Here is a 21,818-nt window from a genome sequence, read left to right on the forward strand (position 1 = left end):
TTTTTGTTTGAATAAAAGGGTGTTAAATTAGGGACTAAATTACTGGTGTCTGAAAATTTATCTAAATTATCCCTGTATGAATGTTCTTTTATACGGGGCATTTTCCGAATTTCAAACGATCCATAATCGCCTCTCAATGTTTCTCAGGCCTAAAAGCGTGGAGTTTGAGAAGCCTTCATTCTTTATCTTAGAAACCTTTTTAATATAGGCTTTCAAATCAGTATCTTCGGTCCTTCATTCTAGAACCCGGGAACCGGTGTTTTTGCCATAAAATCTAATACTTCTGGCTCACTTGGTGTACTGTGCTTCAAGCCTGGTGACTTATCCTTGTGATCTGGTTCACCGCTCTGTGCTGAACTTTCCGTCACAGAGGATATTTCAGATTTATTCAAGAATTTGTCCAGGGAATGTATCTCGAGCTGTACCCTGAGACTTTCATTCTCTATTTCAAGTAGTTTGATTTTATCAAGCAATATTTGCTTGTCTTCAATGCTCATGTCATTCATGATTTATATATGAAAAAAAATGGTCTCTTTGCTACGGGCTCGGTACTTGATTAAGTACTTATCTGTTTAACTATTATATTTTATCCTTTATCTTTTATCCCACCGTCGCTGCCACCAAATTTGTAACGTGCACCGAGCTTATACCTGTATGATACTAAATTTTCCTCTGGCTTCTTTGCCTTATGATTATTTGATTGAAGACCAATGATTTATATTGCTTAATAAATGTGCATGAATTACCAAATTGAATTAAATATATAGATATAATTTTCCTCGATATTACCTTGTCTTTTAATTGAAAAACGAATAATGATTTCTATACCTATTAAACAATTTATTAAATTAATATCCTTTGAAATACTATTTATATATATACGTTCCCTCTCTCTCGTTCTCTATTTCTCTACTTATAAAACTATTCTTAATCTTCCTTTATTAATCTTTAATCCTTGCTTTCTTTCTACTTAATTTTTCTCAGCCTTATCACAGCGCTATGCACTGTGCAACTAAGAATATAAAAAGTAGGTATAGCATTTAGGATTGTCGACTGTTCAACACGCTGCTAAAACACCAACTCTCTATTTCACACATTCAACTGCCTTATATATTGGCTCGGGACTGCTTGCGCCCTCTGTCGTCTTCCATATCTTGTAAACGCTTGAATATATTACTATCATTGAATCAAATACTGCTTACCTTTTCAATATGCGTTACTTTTGTACATAGTTACATGACTCGGGAACCATCGCCAAAATAAAGATAATCTTACCTTTTTTATACATTAATAACATAACCGACAACTTCTAAGAACTCCAGATTGAAAAGCAAAAGGTAATTAAATCAAGCAACATCATCAAACATATTTGATATCAACTTACAGGTACAATTTACAAGAATTCACGTGTGGAACAATTTGTTTTGATTGTATACAAATGGTGTTTACTCATTAAGGGGAAGTAACTTTTCTATATTCGCTACAGTGTTAATGTGTTTATTTTTTTTCAATGTGGAAAATGAGTTTCGATCTTCATAATATTTTAATCATTGATAACATGTGCACATCAAAAAAATGACTTTCCCAACTTTTATATTGGTTTGTATAGTTTTAAAAATTGTCATAATGTGCATGTACGTTTCTTCATAATCCATTGTTTACATGTATTTTAGTTACGTGTCAACCTGTCACATCCGCCGTTTTAATTAGAAGACACTTGATTTATATATAATTTTTGAGAATTAACATTAACTTAATCGTTTCTAAATAAAGCTGCATAAAAATTAGTAATATATTGTTGTAATTTTATTCCAAGAGTATCTCCGAAAATCTGTCGGTCTCATTCTGTTATCAAAGTCATATGTAGACGTATGTCGATATTGATATCAAAAGTCAATTGTCTTGTGATGATCATTAATAAATTAAGATTTTTGTTTTTTATTTCAGGCATTATGGAGGAATTCAAGAGTTATGGAGGTGTAAACAAGTTGACAGAGGCCGTTCAACTTACCTAGCGCACTGCTCCCGTAATTCATTCACCTGTAATCAGCATTACACAGATTGACAAAAAATAAAAACAGCAAAGAATAAAATGATCATTTTATTTGTCTTTTTGTTTTATTTGTTTATGGTTTTGTACATCATCTTTATCATGTCATTTTATAAAAATAAAAAAACAGTTTTGACAAAGATTAAACTACTTCCGATTTCACGTACATGTACTGTTAATAGACGATAAAACAATATTTTTATAATAGCATATGAACATTTTTGATCGTCAGAGCAAGCGGGCATGCATTGTACATGTACGTATGTGGATTGAAAAAGACCGCCATGCCTTTAAAAAATCACTGCCAATCTCAATGTTCTTGTTTTATAATTCATGGTTTTATTTTTGAGACGACGCAGCGCCTGTTGTTTTCCCCCTGCAAACGTCGGTATAATTTCATTAAATGAATTCCTTAATGTTGTCCTTTCTTGTGCTGCCAACATCGGTAGAATTGCCTAGCAGATCGAACTTCTTAACTCTGTTCTATATTGTTCTGAAAGCAATAGTAAAATAAATTTATACATTAATGTTAAAAGCAGGACTGTACATGCCGACATAGGGTGTCGCTGTTTTGGCTAGTGCATTGTATGGAATGATGTATTATATCTCGTATTTCACGGATTTTTTATCAACCAACAATTAAAAGGAGACGTACATGTACTTCACATGGAAATCAGTTTGGTATCATTTATGTAACTGGTACAAATTTATCTAAAAGCCTGACTTAAAAGTATAAAATTACTTTCCAAGGCAGATGCATTTCACTGAAGAATACTTTGTAAACTGTCTTAAAGAAAATGTTGTATTTTTATTCAGTTCAGGTACAAAGTATAATTTCCCTTACGATAGTATGTCAATGGAATGAATCGACCTAAGCACGTGGTTGTTTTGCCATGTATTTCCTTTTTTTTCTTCTTCTTTTTTTTTGCTTACATAATAATTATAAATTTGTATAAACAATAAAGAAGCTCATCTATATTTTCTTATTTTAGAATACTAAATTAAATAGGTTTTTGACACTGAGCGTTACGGGAATTGCGGGAAATCATCGGTTATTCTTTCCTTTAATTAATTAATGAATCAAGTGTGTCTACTTTCGTTTTCACTTGTGATACTTTACATCAACGAAGAATTTTCGACAACATTGTTATTTTGAATGAATAATACATGCGTTGAAGGATTTTATTTTAGAGGTAGAGCATTATATTAATTAATAAATAAATAAAGCATACGTGTACCAAATCAGTCTTATTTTCTCGGAGTCACTCTTTTTGACTCGGAGATTCACGGAGTCCCGCGGACAAAATTGTCACTCGTTTTTGTCTCGGAGTCACTCTTTTTCAGCCGAGAAATTTATAATCCACTCGGAGTCACGCTTTTTGAGATTACTCGATACTCGCAGAAATTTGCATATTCCTCGATATCTGTACTGTATATATATATATATATATATATATATATATGCATGTATATATATATATATATATATATATATATACATATATAGATATATATATATATATATATCAAATATATATATATATCAAATATATATCAAATATATATATATATATATATATATATATATATATATATACATGTATATAATTGCGTCATGTTTTTCTATTTTTAGAAATTGCGTCATTTTTTCTATTTTTAGAAATTGTGTCATTGTTGCTATTTTTAGAAATTGCGTCATTTTTGTTCTATTTTTAGAAATTGCGTCATTTTTTCTATTTTTAGAAATTGCGTCATTGTTGCTATTTTTAGAAATTGCGTCATTTTTTTCTATTTTTACAAATTTCGTCATTTTTGTTCTATTTTTAGAAATTGCGTCATTGTTTCTATTTTCAGAAATTGCGTCATTGTTTCTATTTTTAGAAATTGCGTCATTTTTTTCTATTTTTAGAAATTGCGTCATTTTTTTCTATTTTTAGAAATTGCTTCATGTTTTTCTATTTTTAGAAATTGCGTCATGTTTTTCTATTTTTAGAAATTGGGTCATGTTTTTCTATTTTTAGAAATTGCGTCATTTTTTCTATTTTTAGAAATTGCATCATGTTTTTCTATTTTTAGAAATTGCGTCATTTTTTCTATTTTTAGAAATTGTGTCATTGTTGCTATTTTTAGAAATTGCGTCATTTTTGTTCTATTTTTAGAAATTGCGTCATTTTTTCTATTTTTAGAAATTGCGTCATTGTTGCTATTTTTAGAAATTGCGTCATTTTTTTCTATTTTTACAAATTTCGTCATTTTTGTTCTATTTTTAGAAATTGCGTCATTTTTTCTATTTTTAGAAATTGTGTCATTGTTGCTATTTTTAGAAATTGCGTCATTTTTGTTCTATTTTTAGAAATTGCGTCATTTTTTCTATTTTTAGAAATTGCGTCATTGTTGCTATTTTTCGAAATTGCGTCATTTTTTTCTATTTTTACAAATTTCGTCATTTTTGTTCTATTTTTAGAAATTGCGTCATTGTTTCTATTTTCAGAAATTGCGTCATTGTTTCTATTTTTAGAAATTGCGTCATTTTTTTCTATTATTAGAAATTGCGTCATTTTTTTCTATTTTTAGAAATTGCTTCATGTTTTTCTATTTTAAGAAATTGCGTCATGTTTTTCTATTTTTAGAAATTGGGTCATGTTTTTCTATTTTTAGAAATTGCGTCATTTTTTCTATTTTTAGAAATTGCATCATGTTTTTCTATTTTTAGAAATTGCGTCATTTTTTCTATTTTTAGAAATTGTGTCATTGTTGCTATTTTTAGAAATTGCGTCATTTTTGTTCTATTTTTAGAAATTGCGTCATTTTTTCTATTTTTAGAAATTGCGTCATTTTTTTCTATTTTTACAAATTTCGTCATTTTTGTTCTATTTTTAGAAATTGCGTCATTGTTTCTATTTTTAGAAATTGCATCATGTTTTTCTATTTTTAGAAATTGCGTCATTGTTGCTATTTTTAGAATTTGAGTCATTTTTTCCTATTTTTAGAAATTGCGTCATTTTTTCTATTTTTAGAAATTGTGTCATTGTTGCTATTTTTAGAAATTGCGTCATTTTTGTTCTATTTTTAGAAATTCCGTCATTTTTTCTATTTTTAGAAATTGCGTCATTGTTGCTATTTTTAGTAATTGCGTCATTTTTTTCTTTTTTTAGAAATTGCGTCCATTTTTTTCTATTTTTAGAAATTGCGTCATTGTTGCTATTTTTAGTAATTGCGTCATTTTTTTCCATTTTTAGAAATTGCGTCAATGTTTCTATTTTTAGAAATTGCGTCATTTTTTTTTCTATTTTTAGAAATTGCGTCATTGTTTCTATTTTTAGAAATTGCGTCATTTTTTTCTATTTTTAGAAATTGCGTCATTTTTTCTATTTTTAGAAATTGCGTCATTGTTGCTATTTTTAGAAATTGCGTCATTGTTGCTATTTTTAGAAATTGTGTACTGTTGCTATTTTTAGAAATATGCTTAATGTTTCTATTCATGTATATACAAAATATATAAACAAAACTAATGTGACAAGACAGACCAACTAAATTTATAAAAAGGAAACATCAATATATGTTCAAACCTTTCTATGTTTGCGTTTAGAAAAAGTAAAAAGTCGAGCGTTGCCCCCGCCCGGCGGTGGCTCTTGTTATGTTTCTATTGACTTGCAATTTACAGATTTAGCTCTGGGGAATTACACCTAATACATTGTACACAGCTGTACGATGTGCTTTTGTATTTTTTTAACTGTTTATGGTGGAATGTTCCTTTACTACCTACCACAGATTTTACAAAAATTAAAGTGTTTGTAATGAAAATCTATAAATTTAAAACAGTCATAGTAGCACCTGCCTTAATAAATAAATAAAGATTATTGCTGCATAATTAACATATATTTTTGTGTGGAATTATTTATATAATGATATTTAATTATTCATATAATGATATTTAATTGTTTTTTTGTTTGTTTTATTTTATTGAAATCCAAAAAAGACTAAAACATACTTGATTGCTTTTACATCCCATTCAGGCAAATTTACCAGAGCTAACATCAAATGGTGTTCAGCCAGGTTTTTCATATTCATGAATAGGTACAACATAATATGAGCTGCGTAACAACAAAACCAACATAGTGAGTTTGCGACCAGCATGGATTCAGATACTTCTGATACTTGTTAGTATTATTTTTCAAGGTTTAATTAACAAATGTAAAACAGATAAATGTCAAAACATTATTAGTAATTAGTCATATTGGGTTCTATTTTACAGATATCAAATCACAACAAAATCCTCACGTCTTTCATAGCAGGGGGCTTTGCTGGGGCAATAGCTAAAACAACGATAGCACCCTTGGATAGAACCAAGATCAACTTTCAGAGTAAGAAATTATGTTTGTCAAATCCATTTCTGGGCTACAGCACATACTAGTATCCATTTAAGCTTAATACTTTTCATTAATTTAGCAAGAATTGAGAAATGTTGGACACACCGATATGTATTGTATTGTAGAAATCTTGCTATGCATTGTAGTGTGCATATGCATATCATAAAGTTGTGATAATTTCACAAATTGTGATTTAATAGGAAAAAAAATGAGTGAAAAGCGTTGCAACAATTTTCATTTTTTGTTTATTTTGCACAATAAAAATGATTATCCTGGAAAATGGGTTAAGGAAATGATCTGACAATTTGCACAAGTTATTGAGATCTACATCAAATGGTACAAAAATCTTGGAAATCAGCAGGGCTTCCATTAAGTTTTAAAATTTGGAAGTCAGAGATGGCAAAATCTCTAAAATTGGAAGTCACAAGATACTGGGGTCCTTCATATTTCCCGGACAATCAGTTTACCGGACAAAAGCTATTACTGCTGAATAGTGCTTTATTTTTTGCTTCGATTCAAAAATCATACATTCTGAATTGTACACACACTTTCTATTTCAAAGTAAATAACAACAAAACCACTCTCAGGTAAATATTGTTGATTCAGTTCTTTATCTACTAACATGCCCTTTTGTTTACTAGTTATTTCATGACCTGGTCATGCGGGGGAATAATCTGTTCTGCGCAGGCCCGAATATGGAGACCCTTAATGGTTTTTTTTTTTAGATAGGTTTTACTTTTAATTCTTCTCAGCGTTATCTCAAGAGACAATCGTTACATATTTTAATGATAAAAAGAAATTTTTAATTTATTTCAAACAATATCTTGTTGTTGTCTTTTACAAAGAAATGCAAATTAAAAAACATGTAAGGAAACGGGTTACGCCCATGGGAGGAAACTCTACATGAAATGTACAAAAAATAGACTTTATGGCTTTTGTGACATGCTACATGATGACAAAAAGGAAACTGTATGACAAAGAACAGAAGAACAGAATTCCATTTGAATATAGAAATGTTTCATACTTTTGATCTATACGTTAATTGAGTTAATAGTTTTAATTTCAATTACACCCTATATATTGGCCTCTTCATAACAGGCATGACTGCCGTGTCTATTTCTAGTGACATACTGGGTTTTTCAAATATCTTAACCTTGCCATTCAATAGTGATAGCTTCCTTGCTGGTTATTTTAAGATTAATTTCAATTCACGACTTCAAAGAATTTTGAAACGCAATGTCCGGTAAATTGAGTTGTTTACATGATTTTTTCCCTCTTATAATGCCCTACTTTAAAGACACATTTCTACGGTCAAATGTTTAATGTCATGATTGATAAAGGAATGTTTACGTGCATTAAGAACCCAAAATTATTTGGGTAAAATTCCATTATTTTTTATTATTTTAAATAAAAGTTACAGATAAAAAACTTCATATTTTGTCTGGTAATATGTAGAACCCCAGTATAGGTAAAGAAGGAAAAGCACAAAATTTTGGAAGTCACAAGCCAAAATCAAGGAGTAAATGACTCACAAACTTCCATTAGTGGAAGCCCTGAATCAGTTTCCAGTCCCTTCATGACAAAGAACCTCAGTGGAGTACCTTTAACATCATTTTCAAACACTTTTATTCAAGGATAAGTGGAGCTATTCTGCTGAAATGTGACAGCATTGATATACAATGTATTGTAGTTGAGATGTTCTTTTTAAACTTTTGTTTTCCAATGCAATTACTTGCAGAGTATAAAAAAATAACAAATCTGAAAGTTGTATTGGTGGGATAGGAAAATATTAATGTATATTTGTGTTTCAGCCTCCAATACAATGAGATTCTCATTTAAGAAAGCCATACAGTTCCTCATCAAGACTTACAAAAGTGAAGGATTTCTTGCCCTGTGGAGGGGCAACTCTGCCACAATGGTTAGAATAGTCCCATATGCTGCCATACAATATACTGCTCACGAACAATATAAACTGCTGCTGAACAAAGGGAAAAAACGAAAGTAAGTTTCATGTAGAAAATACATAGTTAATGTCGGAATGGAGAAGCCCTTGTCAGTGCCAGTCAACATATTTTTAAATATCCTCTTGAACTTGTCAGGGCTAGGGCTGGTGAGCAGAAAGTGTATCTTGGCTAGCTTTAACCTTCTCCAACCCTACAAGAATCATGTATTGGGTTTATCCCGCTTTTGTCGAGTTACAATAACTATGTTTTTAGATTATTTAAGGTGACAACAGACACTTTCCGTGGTACTCACATAAATGTCATTTAAACAAAGTCATTTTAGTAATAATTGTTATTTATTTAATCTTTGTGCATTAAATGTCGTTGATCATCATAAAAAATAACATATTTGAAAAAAATGCCTTTGTAAATTATTGATTTTAAATAAAAATCCTAAAATTTTAAATCGTCATATCAAAGTCATTTTTTATTTTTTTGTCATCAAACTTTTGGAAAATAACCATATTAATATTATCTAGGGAACCGTGTCTCAAATTTTTTGTATCTTTTCTCAAAAAAATATTACGTAACGTCAAACATTTTATACGACTTTTTTCACCATACATATTACGTAATTAAAGATAATTAAGTCGCCTATTGAGCAAACAAAAATCCCTGACACGGTTCCCTCCGTAAATGAATTTCCTTTCATGTGCTTTAAACCGCATGTTAATTGCTTGATTATTAAAAAAGTTATGCCGATTCAAAGTTAGTCCGACCCGCATCAAATGAAGTGTCATAAATCGGCTGTTCTCTCTCGGACCCCTACGTTTCACGCTAAATAATTGCATAATACACAAATATCGCACCAGAGAGGGTCACAAGTTGCGGTAACATACTCTAACAACATTTTATGACCCAGTGACATCTGACCAATTTAAAAGCTGCTGATTAATATCAGTTTATAGCCGAAATTTCTTCAAATCTTAACGTGATTTACTATCCGTCTGGTATCTGTCGCACATGTCTCGTGACTATCGGTAAAATTTGAGGCACTCAGTGGGGGGGGGGGGAATGGAACGCATTTGCGCACCGCTAGCGGGGTATTTAATTGTTTCCTTTTTGAAGTTTATTATTATTATCATCAGCATTATTATTGTATTATAACAGTGTCACTCTGCCTGTGTATTCGTGTATGAAATTCCGTTAAAATATAAAATAAAATAACAAAAAACTAAGCTTCTGACAGTCTTTTAAAGTCCATGGTAGATGTACAAATAGGAACGGGATATTATATATTTTTCCACCAAATTGATAATGCTTCACATATTTTAATAGAAATAAAAGGTATTACTCGATCTTTATGATCTGGCCTTCTTGACTTCTATTATGAATATCATCTATGCACGGCATAGAGATCCAGTTTCTACCGGGATAGACAATAAATTTCATACTTTGTCCCAGATTTATTAGTACTGTGTCCGATTTACTGGCGAACAATTTATTTTCACTGAGAATATATCTTAATATCTTTTTTTTATTTATAGAGAAATAATCATCCTTATACAATCTAAAATGGTTTAGAAATTTGTCAGGGACACCTTACCACAAGTCATATAGGCGTTCACATAAAAAATGTTGTCTGTTTTGTTGTTGTTTTACTTGACATTGTTAGAAAACGATGTTGAATGTAAAGTAAGCCCTTTAATCCGTACAAAAGTCTATCAACTCAACGTAATATCTATCAGATTAACGGGACAGACAAATTATTTTCACACATTATGGATATTTTAGCAAATGCATTTTTAATCAACCCTGTGGTCGTGCGATTTGCCGCTATGCTTAATTATTTATGTTTCATACATTATGTTACGTACATTGGCCGACAATTTCTTAATTCATAAAAAAGGCTAAATGTTGAGATATTCATAAAAGATGTACGTTAGTTGTACGATACATGTATTACGAGAAGTATGGACTAGTACGGACCTGTAATTCACGGATATATGGAACTACCGATTTCCCTCATTGATGCCTCAACAGGGGGCGGAGCGTTATCGATAATCGACAGGTTACGCGAATAGCAGATACAAATAGTATAGGTACCGTTTTAAAACGTTAAAAAACACATTTTTTGGACTAACTGCTTCCAAAATTAAATCACGAATGTGTTCAGAAAAGGTTGATAAATCTACTTAGCAAAAAATCTCATTTTAGGTATTTTCAGTTGATTCCGTTGTCACCTTAATTGGTGTTAATCTTACCTTTTCCACGAAAAAACAGTGTCTATATGCTGCTAACCATGTGACATCATCATAGGCTAACCATGTGACGTAATGACTGGAGAGTAAGGCTATATCCAGCTGATAATATAGACAGAAGCAGGATAAAATGATTTGAATGTTTTTCCTATGGACAACTCTGTCAAGACTTTATGTTGCAACACGTATAACTGAACAAAAGATTTAAAGAAAGGATATGTGTTAATTGATGTTTGAAAAAAATACATTTGTCACATTTATTTTAATATTATGTTTCTAAATGCAAGTTGTTAGGCCTGTAGGACCTATAGGATCTATTTATTACCTGTAGGAAAGGGAAATTTTAACATTGGTTACCTTGTAGTGGAAATATTGGGCAGTTTCTGCTGAACATACCTGGTACATACTATAGAGACAATATCCATAATTTGAATATTACATATCTTATTTTGCAAAATGTAAATTTTGATACTATGTTGTTATTCTCCTGTTTTGGCAGGTAAAATAAAGAAAACATCCTTTTTTTGTAAAGTAACAGTTTTTGAGCATCAAAATTCGTGAATGATGGGCATCTTGTATAAGAAAATTATTATTTTAAATTAAACATTATGTTAAATGTTGTTATCAAATAATCCTATGAAAAAACATTATTTTAAATTAACAGAAATTTGCCACCATTGTTGAGAGCAGCTGCAGGTTCTCTTGCTGGAGTAACTGCCACAACTTGTACATATCCTCTAGACTTTGCCAGGGCCAGGATGGCAGTCACTCATAAAAATAGGTAATATATTTTTGAATATCCTCTAGACTTTGCCAGGGCCAGGATGGCAGTCACTAATAAAGATAGGTAAAATATTTTTGAATATCCTAGACTTTGCCAGGGCCAGGATGGCTGTCACTCATAAAGATAGGTAATATATTTTTGAATATCCTCTAGACTTTGCCAGGGCCAGGATGGCTGTCACTCATAAAGATAGGTAATATATTTTTGAATATCCTAGACTTTGCCAGGGCCAGGATGGCTGTCACTCATAAAGATAGGTAATATATTTTTAGATATCCTCTAGACTTTGCCAGGGCCAGGATGGCAGTCACTCATAAAGATAGGTAATATATGTTTTAATATCCTCTAGACTTTGCCAGGGCCAGGATGGCAGTCACTCATAAAGATAGGTAAAATATTTTTAGATATCCTCTTGAACTTTTCAGGGGCCAGTCACTCATATGTTGATTATAAAAAATAAGTATTGATGTTTTAAAATATCCTTTAGGCCAAAAGGCCAAAATAACTAAAAAATGTTCTGTTTCACTGATGGCCACCAGGGTCAATACAGTTTCAGACCATTTGTTTTCAAAATTCATTATTCTCAAAATGTATCTGCCTTAACAACATTTTTTTTCAACCGACTGGAACAGCCTTTAAATAATGGAAACTCAGAGGCTAAAACAAATTTTACCACCAAACATAAACTCCAACTACATTTTTTTCTTGATCGCCAGAATGGAACTATATATTAATTCTTTGTACAATATTGTGTAAATTTTTTATAATGGACGGTTTTTCATTTAAAGACTTTTTAAACCATACTTCATATTATAACAATGCTCTCAGAATTGATACTATTTCCTAACTCTATTCCCCAAGTCAGAGGTGAAGACAAATTTAATATTGTAACATTATTAGACTGGCATATTAAAGATGAATATGTTTTTTTTGTATGTTGTACAGATATAGCAGTTTGATAGTATGTTTCCGGAATGTATTGAGGGAGGAGGGTTGGAGGGTGATGATGCGAGGCTACACTCCAACGATGTTCGGATCTTGTATATATTCAGGCATCAGTTTCTTTACATACGAAACTTTAAAAATTGTCCATGCAGGTAAACTTTGTTGGTTCTTGTGTTGATGTTAGTGCAGTGGCAAACTAGATACTAGAATTACTGTTTTAACACTGTATCAAGTGAGCTGTTTTGGATGCTAAAAATTATGATGAAGTTTATTATTCACTTGCAGCTTTATTTCTGAATTTCAGTGTAAACTTATACAATTCCTACATCGAAGGCTAAATGTTTTATTATCAAGCTCTTGAAATTGTTTGTTTGTGGAACAACTCATGCCCAAATAGTTAAAAATATAAATAAAACACTTCTTTGAATTCTGGAAAAAAAATAGACATTTCGTGCATTGTTTCATGGAAACGCATTTTTGTACCCCCTCTTTGGGGGGGGGGGCATTTAGATTTATCCTTGTCCATCCGTCCGTCCGTTCTCATTTTGTGCCGCACCTAGCTCAAACAGTATTTGAACTAGAGTCATGAATTTTTACAGGAATGTTGATCAGCATGTGTAGTTGTGCACCTGGGTATTTTCGTGTGGATATATTTAGTATTGGTAGAGTTATTGCCCTTGACTGAGTAAAAATTTACAATTTTCAAATTGTGTCGCATGTAACTCCAAAAGAATTTGACCTAGAGTCATGAAACTTTTCAGGAATGTTGATCAGCATGTGAAGTTGTGCACCTAGGGTTTTGCTTGTGGATTTATTCTGTTTTGTCAGAGTTATTCCGGTATTTGGATGTGGATTTTTTCAGTTTAGTTAGAGTTATTGCCCTTGACTTACTATAAATTTGCAATTTTCAACTTGTTCATGCATAGCTCAAAAAGTATCTGACCTGTAGGCCTGAAAGTTTACAAGAATGTTGGTCAGCATGTGTACTAATGCACCTTGGGGTTCGCTTGTTGATTTATTCAGTTTTTGTAAAGTTCTTGCCCTTTACAGGCATTGACACTAACTTATTTAGCAGGTGGTACGCTGGACCACTAGATTTGAAAGTTAGGTGGTCCTTCCAGAAGTCAGGTGGTCAGTTTTCATTATTATATCATTTTAATGCAAATGTAGAAAAAATGTTTAAACTTGATGACAAAGATGAATTATTAACCTTTAAAGAAAACAGATATTTTTAGATATATATTTTTAATCTAATCAGAAAAGGGAGAGCAAGTCAGTAGGTATTATTAGGAGTTATTTGTTTGTTCTTTTTTATCTCATTCAAAAATACACAACAGAGCTCTTATTTATGTTAACTTTTATATTGAAGCGATTTCTCCCTCAACTCAAGTTAGGGAATAGTGAAACCATTTGTGTCTGTTATTTTCTTACTGTTATTCAAATATTCATTGCTGATATGTGGTACGTCTTATAATCATGATAATAACATAGTATCTTTTATAGATTAACATTTTTAATGAAACTAATAAATTATCTTATTCTTGTCTTTGAAAACAAGGAAATATCTAAATTATTAAAATAATAACAATGTTATATATAACTATAGTTTAGCTTATTTTTCTCACAGATTTATAATACAGAATTTTTACCTCCCTATTGCTTGTTGGTTGATATTCATTTTTGACATTGAGTATTTTTAACCTTTTAAAGTAATTTTAACTCTAGAAGAAATAGATCTCTTATCGTTATAATATACAGTTAAAATAAAGATAAATAGCAAAGAATTACTAGACGTATTTTTCCAGTTCCTTTCGTTTGCTGCCGTTATTCAAGTATCTGAAACCATCATCGGATACTCACAGTTGATTAACTTGTAACATAACATAAATGTTAATGGTTCCGCCGTGGGTATCAGACGATGCATAATTACTACCATTTGAATGAATTTTGTACCTAAATTAATATCACAAATTCTGAACTCTTTACTTGCATAAACTTAATTTTAGCAACTTCAAATGAAAATTATTGATGACATAAGAACTTTTTTAACTAATCAGAAATTAATGAACCATATACATGTACATAGGACACATGATTTTAAACAAAATTATATAACATGTTTTTGACCAAATCGCCATTTTCCCAAATGAGCCTTACATCAACCAGAAAATTCAAGTGGTCAGACGGACCAGTGGGTTTTAAAATTAGATTGTCCTTGCCAAAATCAAGTGGTCTCGGACCAACGGACCACCGCTAATGTCGAGGCCTGCTTTACTTAGTAAAAGAGTTTTAGTTTTCAACTTGTGGCACATGTAGCCCAAACAATATTTAATCTAGAGTCTGACATAAGATTGACAAAACAGTTGAGTGTTGGGGCACCCGTGTCCTATGGACACATTTTTAGCTCGACTTTTCTATGAAAAGGGGAGCTATCCTACTCGCCCCGGCGTCGGCGTTGGCGTCACACCTTGGTTAAGTTTTTCGTACCACCCCACTTTATTTCAGAAGTATTACAAGTATGGCTTTGAAACTTACCATACTTGTTCACCATCATAACCTCCATCTACAGACAAGAGTACATAACTCTGTCAAGGTTTTTGACAGAATTATGGCCCTTTTTTGACTTAGAAAGTGTATTGAGCTTGGTTAAGTTTTTTGTACCACCTCACTTTATTTCAAAACCATTGGAGGTATTGCTTTGAAACTGACCATACTTGTTTACCATCACGACCTTCATCAACAGACAAGAGGACATAACTCTGTCAAGGTTTTTGACAGAATTATGCCCCTTTTTGACTTAGAAAATACATTGAATATGGGTAAAATCCACTTATTGCCTTAACCCTTTGAGATATTGCTTTGAAACTTTTAATGCTATTTCACATCATTACCCCCATCTGTACGCAAGAGAAGGTAACTCTGTCAAGGATTTGTTTTAAAAATTAAGGCCTTTTATCGACTTAGAATTAAATTTATTTAAGGCTCAACTCAGTTTTTTTTTCTTTCTTACCAGCCCTCTTTTGACTTAAACATTTCAAACTTTGCTGCAGTGTTCAAGGGTATCACACAATTCAGTAAAATAATTCTTCACTAAATATCTTAATGCTCATGGCCATTGTTCACTTTAAAAATACAGAGATTCTTGTATTGCCTTTTACTGCAAAAACTTTTTTTATTGGCAAGCAATAAAAAAGTCGAGCGCGCTGTCTTACGGACAGCTCTTGTTGTATTTTCTGATCGCAAGATCAGTAAATACATAGCTAACATCCACGGTCTAACACAAATTTTCCTAACAGACCTAACAACGCAAAGTAGTTCTCACTCAGAACTGCTTAAAAACCAGCAATTTAAAATAAAGAATATGTATGCATTTAACGAATTACAGTGCATTAAAACTTTAGAGTAATAGAAATTTGATGTTACAATCACAAATTTCGCGAATGAATATCTTTTTTACCCAATGAAAAATGTTCGGCTATTTTCGTAAAGCTTAATCAATGAAAATGCTATTTTTAGCTATGTCGATTACCGAATACTCCAGAGCGTAGTACACAAATAAATGTGACTGTCGAGTAATGGAATACTTGTCGGACTGTTTTGGCGAGATTTTCGCTACAACATTTTCATCAGTGTTTTACAACAGGTTTATCGTGAACAAAATACCTCGAAATTAATAAAGATTACAAATACGAAATGAAAATTCTCAATTTTAGAATTACAATATATTTGTTTTTATTCACGCTACATACGTATTACTTCACTGTGGTGCAGAGGTAGCACGCTCGTTTAGGGTGTGAGAGGCCTTAGGTTAAAATCCTTGTCGAGGCAACATTTTTTTTGAAGTGTCTTTTTTAAGGAAGTAGCCACGATATGCAAGGATAAAGTGTGGCTGTAATAAAAAATGAAAAATGATTTTTGATGCAACTCTAGGCATGCAAAATTCCATATGTATCAATCACAAACTGTTAAACGCAGTCGCTGCGTAAGATGAATAATAGTATATAAAAAATAAACTTATACAGGAAAGATCAGAAAATTCCACAGAGCATGCAGCCCTTTGATTAGTTTTATCTATTGTTCATTACAAATTATATCACACAATTACTATACTTAAAGCCTATATGAAATTTATCTTTCCCATTTTTGAAACAGAATATTCAAAGGGTGTTGACCCGACGCCCCTAGAACGTTGGTATTGTGGAGCTGTTGCGGGTATATGTGGCCAGTGTACATCATATCCATTAGATATTGTTAGACGACGCATGCAAACTGCTGGTAATATTTTTATTATTAACTAACTGATCACTTGATTTATTATTGAAATATTTTTTTCAGTGAGTATTGAACAAGTTGTATATTTATATGTAAAATATTTGTTAAAGGGTTTTTGACATGACAGGATTTGAAATATTTTTCTGAGATATGTGTTCTATATATGAGCCACGTCATGACAAAACCAATATAATGGGTTTGCGACCAGCATGGATCCAGACCAGCCTGCGCATCCACGCAGTCTGATCAAGATCCATGCTGTTCGCTTACAAACTCGATTACAAATAGAGAAACTGGTAGCGAACAGCGTGGATTCTGATCAGACTGCGCGGATGCGCAGGCTGGTCTGGATCCATGCTGGTCGCAAACCCATTACGTTGGTTTTGTCATGACACAGCTCATATGTTAATCTGAACCTATAACTTAAGTGCAAATTTTCAGGTCATTCCCGCAACTCTTAATTATTTAAATTGTTGAACCACATCTTCTTAATGTAACCAAATTGATAAAGATAGTGCTATGTTAAAATGTTTGATTCAGTTTGTTTAATTGTTGTGATTGGTGATATTAAGCCATGGAAATGCTTTCATTTTTATATCCCTAAAACTATTTATTTTTAGTATCTTGTTACAATTTCCAAAAAGTTACCCATGGCTATATAGATGAAATATCTTTTTCTTCTTTGACTATTGATATGATATTAGGGATTTAGTATTTTGTATGGAAGTCAAAATACTTCTTTGTTTACATTTTGCTACCTTTATGACCCATAACAGCATGTTCAGTGCTATTTTTTTCCATTGTGTATCATGTGCTCTGAAAGCCATTATTGAAACAATATAAAACACATGTTTGACCTTTCTGACCTTTTATTGATTTCTGAGTTACAATGTGCTTTTAAAGTGTTTACAATTTTTTTTTACAAGCTTACAACATATGGAGTATCTAACAATAAGCATTTTTAGCTCGACTATTCGATAAGAATAAGTAGAGCTATTGCAGTCACCCGAGCGTCCGCGGCGGCGTCGGCGTAACCACTTATGTTAAAGTTTTTGTAATAGTTCAAATATTTTCAAAGTCCATTGACATATGGCTTTGAAACTTTGCACACTTGTTCACCATCATGACCCCAACCTGTAGACAGGAGAAGGTAACTCTATCAAGCATTTTGACAGAATTATGCCCCTTTTTCGACTTAGAATTTATGTTAAAGTTTTTGTAATAGTTCAAATATTTTCAAAGTTCATAGACATATGGCTTTGAAACTTTGCACACTTGTTCACCATCATGACCCCAACCTGTAGACAGGAGAAGGTAACTCTATCAAGCATTTTGACAGAATTATGCCCCTTTTTAGCTCGACTATTCGATAAGAATAAGTAGAGCTATTGCAGTCACCCGAGCGTCGGCGTCGGCGTAACCACTTATGTTAAAGTTTTTGTAATAGTTCAAATATTTTCAAAGTCCATTGACATATGGCTTTGAAACTTTGCACACTTGTTCACCATCATGACCCCAACCTGTAGACAGGAGGAGGTAACTCTATCAAGCATTTTGACAGAATTATGCCCCTTTTTCAACTTAGAATTTACGTTAAAGTTTTTGTAATAGTTCAAATATTTTCAAAGTCCATTGACATATGGTTTTGAAACTTTGCACACTTGTTCACCATCATGACCCCAACCTGTAGACAGGAGGAGGTAACTCTATCAAGCATTTTGACAGAATTATGCCCCTTTTTTCGACTTAGAATTTACGTTAAAGTTTTTGTAATAGTTCAAATATTTTCAAAGTCCATTGACATATGGCTTTGAAACTTTGCACACTTGTTCACCATCATGACCCCAACCTGTAGACAGGAGGAGGTAACTCTATCAAGCATTTTGACAGAATTATGCCCCTTTTTCGACTTAGAATTTACGTTAAAGTTTTTGTAATAGTTCAAATATTTTCAAAGTCCATTGACATATAGTTTTGAAACTTTGCACACTTGTTCACCATCATGACCCCAACCTGTAGACAGGAGGAGGTAACTCTATCAAGCATTTCGACAGAATTATGCCCCTTTTTCGACTTAGAATTTTCGTTAAAGTTTTTGTAATAGTTCAAATATTTTCAAAGTCCATAGACATATGGCTTTGAAACTTTGCACACTTGTTCACCATCATGACCCCAACCTGTAAACAGGAGGAGGTAACTGTATCAAGCATTTTGACAGAATTATGCCCCTTTTTCGACTTAGAATTTACGTTAAAGTTTTTGTAATAGTTCAAATATTTTCAAAGTCCATTGACATATGACTTTGAAACTTTGCACACTTGTTCAACATCATGACCCCAACCTGTAAACAGGAGGAGGTAACTCTATCAAGCATTTTGACAGAATTATGCCCCTTTTTCGACTTAGAATTTACGTTAAAGTTTTTGTAATAGTTCAAATGAGCCGCGTCACGACAAAACCAACATAGTGGGTTTGCAACCAGCATGGATCCAGACCAGCCTGCGCATCCGCGCAGTCTGATCAGGATTCATGCTTTGCGCTTACCCAACCCTATTACAAGTAGAGCAACTGATAGCGAACAGCATGGATCCTGATCAGACTGCGCAGATGCGCAGGCTGGTCTGGATCCATGCTGGTCGCAAACCCATTATGTTGGTTTTGTTGTGACGCGGCTCAAATATTTTCAAAGTCCATTGACATATGGCTTTGAAACTTTGCACACTTGTTCAACATAATGACCCCAACCTGTAAACAGGAGGAGGTAACTCTATCAAGCATTTTGACAGAATTATGCCCCTTTTTAGACTTAGAATTTATGTTAAAGTTTTTGTAATAGTTCAAATATTTTCACAGTCCATTGACATATGGCTTTGAAACTTTGCACACTTGTTCACCATCATGACCCCAACCTGTAAACAGGAGAAGGTAACTGTATCAAGCATTTTTTTTACTATCAAGCACTAAGAATAGTCGAGCGTTGCTGTTCTACTGACAGCTCTTGTAGTTACATATAATGATATATATATTTTTCAGGTGTTACTGGCCACTCTACAGATTACACTACTATATATAAAACTGCTAAGACAGTTTATGTACATGAAGGGCTCAAAGGTGGTCTCTATAAAGGCCTATCTATGAATTGGATAAAGGGACCTATATCTGCTGGTATTAGTTTTATGACATTTGAAACAGTACGAATGTGGTTACGGAAATTCGAAGTCTTTCACATAGACAGCGATGACAGCTAGGTGTTAAGTTTATAATATTAAGAAAATATAAATTTATAATGTGATCCTATGTTAAAGATGTTATTTATGTGCACATGTGATTTAAAAAATGTTTATAAGAATGTTTTCTGTAGAAAGAAAAATGATTGTTTTGTTTTATGTTATGTAATTATTGATATTTGTTTTTTTATAAAAGTTTATGTATGAGTAGTGTTTGTTTACAGTCAAACCTTGACAAATATTTTGTCCGTTACAACATCTTAGAAAATTTTCTCATAGCAAAGTAGAATGTGCATTTTGATGTGAATGGCATTTTGTTACATCATTGTATCTTAACTTCTTATTTAAGGTTGGTTGTTGTTGTTAAAACTGCCAAGTGTATTGGTATTGGTAAAAGTACACAGGGTCAACTTTCATACTTTACACATGCTTTTCACATAGCAATTATTATCTCCCCTGGCTGCCATTTTTGGGGTATTTCTTATATATCATCATATGGTAAAGATGATATAAATATCTCTCTTATATCTATCTTCTTCATGAAAAGTTATAAAAAATATTTTACATACTGGTTCTATGATAACATGTAGCTTCATATGTATGAAAGATTTGGACAATTCACGTAAATAGACAGAATATAAAAATTTTTTTTAATTCATTATATAACATAGACTATCGCCCTCCAAAATGGCTTACACTTTTGGAAAGGGAGGTAAATATGGTAAAAGGCAGGCACTTCCTTTCGAGATTTTTTTGTGTGTGAAAAATTAGATGAGATGTATCACAGAAAAAGACAAATTGTTTGTCAAGGTTGGTCTGTAAAAGAACTAGTTGTTGGTTTATGTTTAATTAGAAACCATTAGGTTTGTGGATTGTTTTAATTATCATTGAATTATCAAAATATGTTACAGAGTCATGTTGTTATCCATAAACCAAATAAATCCAGCTTAAACTGAATATAATCAGCTTCTAATTAACGCTACGCATTAAAGGGAGACACAGGCAAATTTTTCATTTCTTAGTTTTGAATATTTCATTCATTATTCTGTAAATGCCCTCAAAATGAATATATTAGACAGTCAAAGAAACAAAACTTTTCTCCATATAAAGAATAAAACGGTGGTTTCCTAACTTGACCCGCGTGGGTCAGGTTAGAGCGCTAGGATTTCACAAAAGCTACCACAGTGAACTCTGGAAACGTTGAAAAACATGTCAAATGAATGACTTAGACCTTTTTGAATCATACAATATCCACACTGTCTGTTATTGTATTTTCAAGGGTTTGTCCAAATTACCTGACTTATTTTCAAAGTATTCGGTGATTCTATTGGCGTCTAATTTTTGTTCAATATATATATAGATATATTTACGCTTTAAACCCAAAATATATAGAATTTAAACAGAAATTCATGCTGAAACTTTAATAAATGTCATTCTAGCATGATTTGAGTGCATTAGATCATTTTGATATTTTTGTCATTATTTTGCCTGAATATCCCTTTAAGATCTGAAGTTCACAAATAAGAGGTCACCTTCTTGTGACCTTTCAAACAGCCAATCATCTGAGCTTTTGAAATTTTGAAAATAATTTGGTTTTTAATTTTCCACGATTTTGAGAACAAACATGGCATTGTCCATATAGTTGGCAGGTAAACTGGCAAAACAATCTTGCCCACTTACAGTTCACTGAGTATATTATTTCCAGTTAATTTGTTTCAAATTACTTCAATCAACAATTTGTTTTACTTCCTAAGACAGCGATATTTTGATATTTTGTCTAATGCCTATCTGTAAAGGACAATTTGATTGCATGGCTAAAAAAAAGCTGTTTTGCTAAATCAGAATCACAGTGAAAGTGAAACAAATACAATGGCAATCAGATCTACATGCAGGAAATAACTAGTGTAGATCTAAACTTTAGCCAGATTGAATTCAGCTTTGATACCTTGAACAGAGTGCAAATGAT

At 32.1% G+C, this 21,818-nt stretch overlaps 1 protein-coding gene across 1 annotated transcript; it reads left to right on the forward strand.

The window, feature by feature from the left end:
• The first annotated feature begins 525 nt into the window (after positions 1-525).
• On the forward strand, positions 526-20,496 carry LOC132725886 (mitochondrial coenzyme A transporter SLC25A42-like). Its single transcript, XM_060711075.1, has 8 exons — positions 526-548; positions 1,948-2,027; positions 6,283-6,414; positions 8,232-8,421; positions 11,289-11,405; positions 12,354-12,505; positions 16,506-16,628; positions 19,659-20,496. The coding sequence occupies exons 1-8, from the start codon at positions 526-528 to the stop codon at positions 19,871-19,873; spliced, it is 1,032 nt and encodes a 343-aa protein (XP_060567058.1). The 3' UTR covers positions 19,874-20,496.
• Positions 20,497-21,818: the final 1,322 nt, after the last annotated feature.

The sequence above is a fragment of the Ruditapes philippinarum genome, unplaced genomic scaffold, assembly GCF_026571515.1.
Source record: "Ruditapes philippinarum isolate M1 unplaced genomic scaffold, ASM2657151v2 ctg1584_1_1_1_1, whole genome shotgun sequence".
Lineage (NCBI taxonomy): Eukaryota > Metazoa > Mollusca > Bivalvia > Venerida > Veneridae > Ruditapes > Ruditapes philippinarum.